The following is a 9,425-nucleotide window of genomic DNA, read 5'->3' as shown; positions in this document are numbered from 1 at the left end:
TTTAATCCCACCAGATGACTGGGGCTGGATGTCTAGAAAGAGCTGAGATGCTTTTGCAAGCTGCCTGCGAGGGCAGAAGAGTGTGGCTGCGGTGCTCCTCAGCAACAAACAGGGGCAGCACAGGAACAGGGTGCTGGGCCAGGTGCCACGTGCCTGGTCCTGGCTCTGCTGCTCATCCCCAGCCCTCAGCAGAAGCCCCTTCCAGAGGGCCACCACCGAGCTGCCACTCCAACTGGTGCAAGGGGGCTTGCAGGAGAGGGTGGCTGCCACCAGGCTCCCAGCGGGAAGAAGTATTCCTACCAAGATCTGGGCCACCACAAAGAACTCGAGCTGGGAGCACCAGGCCTAAGGTTGGCCTCACTTGCAGGTGATGCCTCAGCTTTGTCAGTGCTGCAAACAGCAGCCCCAAATTAAGCCCGCTGGGCTTCCCAGCCTCTCTCAGCACAGACCTTATCCTGCAGGCTGGCCCAGGGGGCAAGACCCCAGTGGCTGGGAAGGATGGTGGTTCCCCATCTCCCACCATATGGTTGGTGCCAGAGACCCTCACTTGGACTAGAGGAGCAGAAGGGAAGACCCAGCCCTGCAAAGAGATGCTGGGGAGCAGCTTCAAGCCTTCAAATAACTCTCAGGCACCAACCAACTTCATTAAGAGCAAGCAGAGGCATCTCCTGCCCCATCTAGCAGAACTGGGAACAGGATTAATTAGCTGGAGGAACAAGGGGTGAACATTTGCCTCCTACAACACCCAAAAGTAACCTCAGAGCTTGGCTTTTAGGTTATCCAGGATATAGACTGGAAAAAAAGCCATTAGTTCAACTGTGCCTGATTCAAACCATAACTGCCTTAATTACAGCCCATTGTTTCTGACCCCTGCCCAGAAGGTGATGTCAGCCAGGCTGCCCTACCTGCAGGGTCTGTGTGTGGGGCAGGTGGGAACACCTGAGGGGGCTGTGGCTTGCTGCCTCCCCCAGGACCCTTTCCTGGGGAAAAATGGTATTAAAAACTGGACCAGAATGGTGAACTTGTTCCCCTGAACTGGCTGTAAGCAGGTGAAGCAGGAACTGTCTCCCTCTGCCCAAACCCCAAACTGCCTCTCTGCTCCAGCCTAGTTCCTGATAACAGCTAACCCACAGGCTGGCAGTGCCTGGTCCCCCTCAGGGAGACAAGCAGCGTCCTTGGACCCTGTCTCTGAGAAGGACTCTGAATCCTAGAGCAGTGAAACAAGAGTAGCAGTGCATGGAGAGCAGAAGCTATTTGCATTCACATTCCAGAAACCTCTGCCTGCAAGAGCAGAATCAAGTTTACTCAAAGCTCCAGGCTATGAGAAACCAGAAAAAATGACTGATTCTAAACCAGAAGCTGCAGTTGACACCAGTGATGTGCATTTCCTATTGCTGGTTTTAGAAGTGCCACCAGAGTTCAGCAGTTTTGTGGGGTCGTAACTCCTTTGGAGCAGTATTTTTATTGTTACGTTCATTACAGGCGGAGCTGAAGAGGTGCAGCTGCGACTGACGCTCCACAGAGCTTGGCACAGCTTCAACCGGCACTGAAAGGAAGTTTCAATCAAAGAGGACAAGGAAAAGGAAACACTGTTAGTAATTAATTTGTCCATTGTGCTGAGCAGGCCCTGGTGGAGGGCTCAAGGGTGAGAAGGAGCTCAGCTCTCACTCAGGAAGTGCAGGAGGGACTTTTCCTGCACTGCTGTCTGCTCCTCCACTCCCATCCAGCACCAGTAACATCTGAGTAGCTGCTCACTTCCCCAAAGGGGTCATGAGCTCTGCCAAAAAACCCTGGTACAAGAGGTCTCCTCAAACCTCCAGGCAAACTGGGGACACAACTCCTGTATTCCAGTCAGAGCCTTAACCACATCCCCGCCAACCCACCGCTCTGCTTGTGAAATGCTGCCTCTTCTCACCCACATTTGTTTAAATTCAGTTTGCTCCCTGAAGGCAGAGTTGGTTTTTTGGTATAAAAGAGGCCAAGAGCCCACGTTTGCTGGAACTGTGATTTTAATAGCCTGATCCCATGACATTACCTGTGGTAAGTGAACTGTAAAATACACGTGAAAAATGTATTTAATACATATGCAACTTTCTTTGCTGTTCCATGATTTAGGGCTCCCTCTTTTGGGGTTCAGGATTTGTCAATCTGGAACTGTAGACAAACCTCAAATGTTTCTTTTGAGTAATCCTGCCACAACTGCCAGCTAGAGCCTAAACAACTGAATCATTCATGAGCCCATCCACAGAGCACGAGGCATTCAGCAGAGGAAAGAGCACGTCAGCCTTTAACTGGCTGCTATTAAAAACCTGAAAAAGGGCGGTGGGAGAAGGAGGAAGGAGGAAAAGGAAATAAATTATAATATTGATCATGTTTGTGGAGCGATGATGGAAGAGGGATGGAAAACACAAGCACAATATGTGAATTAGCTTGGGATATCTTAGAGAATTGGGCACATTTAAATGGGACAAGATTTAATTTAGGTAAATATAAAATAGGTCCTGATGATGCTCAGTATATAACAGAGGAATAACACACAAGAGAAGAACCACAAGAGCTGGCTGTGGAGGAACATGCCTTCAGATGTCATTTTGTAGTACTATTAGCTGTTATTTCAGTCTGGGGGGAACTCAGCTGACATCCTCCAGGAGTGAAGATAGCAGCGAAGTCCCAAAACCTGAGCCTGGTGCCTCACATTTCAGGTCATCATTGCTCAATTCTGCATCCCAAAATGGGCAGCAAGGAATCAAAGCATGTAAAACAACATGGGAAAGCAATTAGTCACTAAAGACTGCTTGGGGGAGGGTAAAAAGGTCATTAAACAGGAAGCTTGCCCAGGAACTGGAGAGAAGGGAGAGGGGAACCATGACTCTGGAAGGATCAAGCACATTTTTGTGGTGTCAGACTTCTGGGGTAAAGAGGTTCCAGCCTTTCTGAGCAAAGTAAGAAATATAAACCTCACCTGTAAAGGCTCCTGCAGGCAGTGGAAATCCTCCAGCATGGCAGGAGATCTACAGATGTACATACACACACATATGGTCAAAGTTGCAAAGCATCCCCCCACACGTCTGCACGCCGGTGTAGTGCCTGCTTTGGTTGTCTCTGACCCCAGGGGTGCAAGGGGCTCAGTGTGGCCCTCATGCTCCCCCCATGGCTGCCAGGGACACATGTGACAGTCAAAGTCACATCTGGGACCGCAGGGGGGCAGGGTTGGCTGTTTCTGTCCCAATGCGGGGAGACAGCAGCCCGTGGCAGGATCAGGCCCTGCCAGGGCACGGGGCTCTCCCTACACTCCATGTGGGTAGAAAGTGCTCTTCTCTTGTCAGCAAGATAGTTCACTACCCAGAAGAATGAAGCCTGGAAAAGCGTTATGCTCAGCAGCTCCCTTTCTGCAGAGAGGAGCCGCAATCAGGAGAGGAAAAGCTGCTGATCCTGATGGGCTTGGCACGTGCAGCTTCCTTTCTGTTAATGCAGGCAGCCGGAACGCAGGAGGAGCAGCCTCCTTTGCAGGGCGTAAGAGCACTTCAGAACCCCAGAACGGGGAACTTGGAGCGATGCTGGAATGAGTCACTGAATGCATTTGGGGGGCATCAGCATCCTTGCTGCTCATGGGATTACAGCTCGTTTGAGAGCATTACGCTCCCTCCCCACAAGGAATTTGTCATCTTTGAAGGCACCACATGAATCTGCTCCCCGTCGCCTCTGTGGCCTGCTGGGCGGTGCCACTGGCAGGAAAGGAGAGAGCATTCCCCTTGCCATTTCCCAAGCAGGCGGTATTTGTCCTATCTCACCAGGGAGGAGAGTATCACTGCCTGAGCCTCGACTTTCTCTCCACTGCTGCAGCAGTGCTCAGTCCCAGCCCATCAGGAAAACAAGGACATTACAGCTGCCACTGAAGGCAAAAGAAAGGGACACCAAAGCCTCCCTAGGGGGAAAATTCCCCCCAGTTAAACAGCAGAAGAAAGGGCATGTCTGTACTGGTTTGGGGTTAGAAGCAGCCTTGCAGGGGAGCATAAAATTCTTGTCTTGTTTGAAACTGCAGGAATAGAGTGACTGCCCAAAGCTGGACCCTTGCAGAAACTGCTTCCACTACAGCTGTTTTCCCCTTTATTCCTAAGCAAATTGTGCTGACCACATGGCCACCCCAGGAGAGCAGACCCCGGGCTGTGCTAACTGCTGCAAAGGGCTATGCACAGCTGAAATCTCCATGTTCAAAGGGAGACAAGCCTGTGCTCCTGTCTCGAGAGAGAGGGATGAGACCTGAGGCTGCGGGATGCTGTAAGATGGCAATTGCACCTTGATCATGAATACTGCAGAAGCCCTTCCAAAGAGAAAGAGAAATCGCTTTTAAGCAGTATCTTCAAGCTCAGACACTCTGCGCTCAGACTTCAGACACCACTCCATGACAGTCTGGCAGAAGGGGTGCTAATTTCCCTCTGGGGTTGGGAAAGAGTGGCTGTGGCCACACTGCACTCCTAAGGACAGAGAGGGGAACAGGACAGCCCTTCCTTCTCGGTTTGTGTTCCACCTTCAACTCACTTCTCTTGCAAACGGGGCTTGGGAGGAGGTCTCATAAACGTACACAGTCACATTCCTGTCTTACCCAATGCATCCCAGGAATGAACAGCAGTCCAGCAGCGGGGCACCGGCTCACCCCTCCACTCCCGAGCCAGCCGGGCCTGTCTGCCCTGCGCAGGCAAACACGCTTGCGGGTGTTTTTGGCAGAAATCCCTGCTCAGAGCCGGGTGCAGGCCCGGTCACGCTGTCAGCCTGTCTTGCGGTGCTGCAGCCTGAGAACCAGGCCCGTTTCTGGGGCTGGAAGGAGCGGCGTTCCCTTCCCGTGCGGGATTCCCCGGGGCTGGGACACCGCGCGTTCCCATCGCCACCGCGCGGCCGCGCTCCGCACTGCGGGCGGGGACACCGCCGGCGCGGAACGCGTCACAGGGCATTCCCACCCCTGCATCCCGAAGGGTGGGGATGGAAGACTTCCAGCGCCTTCGGTAAGTGGGAACAGCAGAGCCCTGAGCCAGTTCCAACCCCAGCTGGTCTGCTGAAGCAGACCTGACCGATGCTCACGGACGGCAGCTGGGCAGCACGGAGAAGGGAAGGTAAAGGCCCTGTGCTGCCTGCCTGGGCACTCGGCCTGTGACAAAGAAGAGTAGCCCACGTGACAAAGAATCTTAGAATGAACTAGGCTGGAAAAGACCTTTGAGATCATCAAGTCCAACCTATGACCTAACACCTCCACAGACCCTGGAGCAGTGCTGGGTGCCCACACCTGCGTGCACAGACTGCGGCTGCATGGGATGCAGAAGGTGGGACAAGTATTCCATAATCCCATGGAGGTTCCAACAGGACACATTTATACCCCTGTGACAGCTAATAATACACTAATAACTACCAGTACTAATAAATCTACTATTTATTCTAATAAATAATCATAGTTTTAGGTTGCAATAGGTGATTCTACTACTGGATCCTAAAAGGTAATACTGTAAATAGAATTTAAGAGATCCCAGCAGTACAACTTTTGATAATTGTGTTAATAGCTAATACCAATACTATAGATGCTAATTCTTGCAGGAGATTGTAATAAACACTAATAAAATAAACTAATAATGCTAATTAATAATAAATATCAATAGAGCTAATAAGCACACCTATCACAACCCTGACAGGACAGAGAGCAAGTGATGGGTGACACTGCAGGCCACTGGGTGACACTGAGGCCTTGGGCTCCCCTGGACTGCACTGGCAGTGTTTGACCCATTACACCAAAGTGCCCCTTCTCATTTGGCCCCAGCTCATACTAATTAACCCCTGTGTTCTCATTTGACACCTTGATCAATCATCAGAGCCTCAATTGACCTCAAGTAACCCCTGTGCCCTCATTTGATCCTGCAATCAATTAAAAGAGACTTAAGCAACCCCTGTGACCTCAAGTAACCCCTCCCAGGGACTACAATGACCTCAAGTAACCCCTACCAGGGTCTCCAGTGACCTCAAGTAACCCCAAATGACCTCAGGTAACCCTTCCCAGGTACTCCAATGACCTCAAGTAACCCCTGTGACCTCAAGCAACCCCTGAGGTTCTGCACCCTCAGCTCTCAGGGGGAGCAGCCTGCAGCACCCCACAGTAGCACACCACAACCAGGCTGGCACGGGCAGGGATGCGAAGCAGACTCTGCCACAGCTTCCCTCCCTCCCTCCATTCATCTTCTTCTTGAGGAGTCGGCTCCTCAGCAGCAGGATCTGAGCAAGCCAGAGAACTCACCTGGCTCATGGTAGCCCTTCAATTTTGCTGCACACAGTCAGTACAGAGTCTTAAGCTTTATTTTTCTATTGGCCAGCAACTTAAACTGGGTTAAAAAAAACCAAAAGCAATGAATATTGTTACACAGAGAAAAAATATAAAACAACTCAGTGGGGACAAGCCAACTTACTGTTCATGTCTCATTCTTCCTGGCCTCTCCCAACCCTGTACAATGTGTTTGAAGGGAATGGGCAAAGGCAGCTATGAAGATATGCTTAAGAAATCAGAAATATTGCTTCAAGCAACATGCTCAATATTTTCCTCTTAGCTAGTAGTCAATACTTGTTAAGGAACTTTACTATAAAACAAGAAATAATTTAGAGGTTTCTCCTTTAGATCATTACAGAATCATTTAGATTTCTTTCCTCTCTTTCCTACTGCTGTGGAACCAAGGATACACCTCAGTTCCTCCACCTCTCTTTCTGCATTAGTTGAGGATTATTTCATAGGACTGATAATGGAGGAGTTTCAGATTGACCTGCTCTGAATTTTAACATGTTGCCCTTTAGCTCCAGTCCATGATTTCTGCTTTGTGAACCAAAACCCCCACGATTGGTCTGGATGATTCTGCTTATGTTGGCTGTCTGCTGCCAGGGACAGAGCTCAGCCAGCACTACTAAAAGGCCAGAAGAGGGAAGAAATTTATGAAGGTCTGAGCTTGTCTTCACTGCTCAGAAACACCAAACTCCCTTTTCTGCTGCTTCATGAGTGTAACAGGCATACCAGGAAGGAGGGAACAAGACAAGAGGAACACAAGATCCCATGAACTCAGGCTAAGATCCTGCTGGCACCAAGTCCATGGCAATGTCTGTGTCCCATATGTATCCAGCACCCCAGTGCAGAGACAAGATTTAATTAAAACCTATTCCTCAGCAGCAAACAGCTTACCCAGCACTATCAATTTACCAAGTACACTGGGGAAACTGGTTGAAACTGACTCTCCTGACCTTCTCGGCAGTAACCAGTAAAGTGAGCTTCCAGACAAAGCCAGAAAACCCTCAGCTGACTAACAAGCTCTTTGCAGGCTGATAAAACATTGGTATATATTCATTTCCTGCCCAAGGGAGGCAAACCTGGAGGTTTTAGTTAGAAAAATCAAACCAGGGGAACCTCTCAACATGTAACAGATGAAAAAGGTATTTCCACTAACTGAACAGGCCAAAGGGTAGCAAGATATGGCAGCCCCACAAAAAGACCAGTTCTTCACCAAACCTCATCAGGGGACAGGGAGGTGGAAGTAAGAGTTCTCACTCATGCTGGGAACCACTCAATAAAACAGACTAGACCCAAAAAAGGCAGTCCGTCATCTTTGCTCCAGAACTGCGGGGCAGCAGAAGGCCTCTTGTGGCTCCTAATGGCACTGTGTTGGAGAAGGCTTCAAGGAAGAGGAAGAAGAATTGCTGAGAAATCCTAAGGCACCCACAACATCTTGGCAACATGAGTGTCACGACTGCATTTCAGCTGCACCAAGTTGTGCTCCCCATCAGCAGGGCAAGGAGCTCCTGGCCCAAGTAACCAGACAGGCATCCTCTCTGGTGGACAACAGCTGTGTTAGGACATTGGTGCACACTCGGGAGGAGGGAGGGAAATCTTCCATGTATGAGAAACTCAGCTCTGGCTCCAGCTCAGAACCATCATCTGTCCTCACAGTCAATGCCTGGTACTGAGGAGCCACTTCTCTGGAGAGCAAACCATGATTCTTGTATCCTGAGCATCCTGAGAGCTTCATGTTGGCTCGGGAAAAGCCTCAAGGGAAAGGGCCTTGGATAAATCTTGCTTTGTAGTTATATCAAGGGACTGTTGTGCTAAAGCTTCGAGCAGAAGATCCACAGCTCTTTTGCTTCTTGACACTGAAGAGGACCCGCTGAACTCCCGGCTGCCTCGTACACAACAAGGAGGATGACTTTCCCCAGAGGGGCAGGTAAGGCAGTGCATGGTTCTAAAGGCATTCAATTACAGAGCCAAGTCCTCAGGTTACAGACACTTTGGTGGTGGTGGCGGAGAGTGGTCAGGTTGGCGGGTGCTAAGGGAAGTGGCAGAGGGGGAGCGACAGAGCTCTCACAGCTATTAATATGGTTCTGACTTTAAACTCTTGTACAAGCAGCAGGTGAAAATCATCCCAAAGATCTACAGTGTAAAGGGAAGAAAGAAATACATTAAAACCACAGAATGGATGCAGTGGAGCCAGCAACTTGCAAACTGACAGTTCAGACCCGCTGGAGTGTCAGCCAGCTCCTGCCTGGGGATAACATGCTCCAGCTTGCAATAGGCAGCAGGAAAAAACAATCTGTGCTAATCCTCATAATTAACCACAGTAGCTTCCTGGGGTGTAATGTGGCTGCTTGCCAGAACAAAGGGGAAGATGAGGAAGTCCCAGACATGTCTGCATTGGGAAAAAAGAATATCCTGTGCCTTCCCCTTTTAAAATGGGAATGCAAGACATTCACATTCTACACCTTTTTTCATCACTCTCTTGCAAATCATCGCAGACCCACGGGGCTGTTCTTCAACATAGCACAGCCGAAGGAAAAATTCTGGATGGCCCGAGCTAATCCTTAGGATCCCAGGTGGGAAGGTCCTGGCTGCGGGGCGGGCAGTTACGGGACACGGCCACAGGAGGGCTTCCTCGGGCTGCCGAGCCGTGGCCTCCCATGGCCCCGGAGCACAACTCCTTCCCCGGTCCCGCAGCGTAAGCACCGTCACCTGCAGCGAATTCACCACACTGGCACAAAGACTTTTGCTTTGCAGCTGGTGAATCCTCGAGTCCCCGAAGTACCTGGCAACTTCCCCTTGCCAGGCAGGGAAGAGCAATAAAACATCTTTTTTCCATCCCTCAGCTCAGGGGTTCCTTCAACTTCTGCCCAGCACCCCAAAAAGTCCCCAGAGCCCTTTTTACCTGCACACAAGCAATGCTGATGCCCACTGCCCCGATAATTTTCAGATGCTCTTGAATGAAGTTTTCCAGCTTCGTAATGCAACCACTCTGCAGGGTGAAAGGAGGGACATGGAAAATCAGCTTCATTTTAACTTCTTGTTCACTTTAATCCAATGTTTGCGACCCTTGAAAGCAGCACTTCAAAAAGTGGCGTCTGTCAGCAATCTCTTCCCCTGA

General features: G+C 50.2%; 1 protein-coding gene across 4 annotated transcripts in view; it reads right to left on the bottom strand.

Annotated features, from left to right (window-relative positions):
• Positions 1 to 1,991: 1,991 nt before the first annotated feature.
• CD151 (CD151 molecule (Raph blood group)) overlaps positions 1,992 to 9,425 on the bottom strand; it is a 36,094-nt gene continuing 28,660 nt past the window's right edge. For all 4 annotated transcript variants that reach the window (XM_039553295.1, XM_039553294.1, XM_039553296.1 and 1 more), the window contains 2 exons: positions 9,210 to 9,296; positions 1,992 to 8,440 (listed from right to left, as the gene is read on the bottom strand). In XM_039553295.1, the coding sequence (XP_039409229.1) occupies positions 8,381 to 8,440; positions 9,210 to 9,296 (147 nt within the window). In that variant the 3' untranslated portion in view covers positions 1,992 to 8,380. The remainder of the gene's footprint in view (positions 8,441 to 9,209; positions 9,297 to 9,425) is intronic.

The sequence above is a fragment of the Corvus cornix genome, chromosome 5 (assembly GCF_000738735.6).
Source record: "Corvus cornix cornix isolate S_Up_H32 chromosome 5, ASM73873v5, whole genome shotgun sequence".
Lineage (NCBI taxonomy): Eukaryota > Metazoa > Chordata > Aves > Passeriformes > Corvidae > Corvus > Corvus cornix.
Note: the sequence above shows the minus strand (reverse complement) of the source record. Positions and strands in the feature narration are given on the sequence as shown.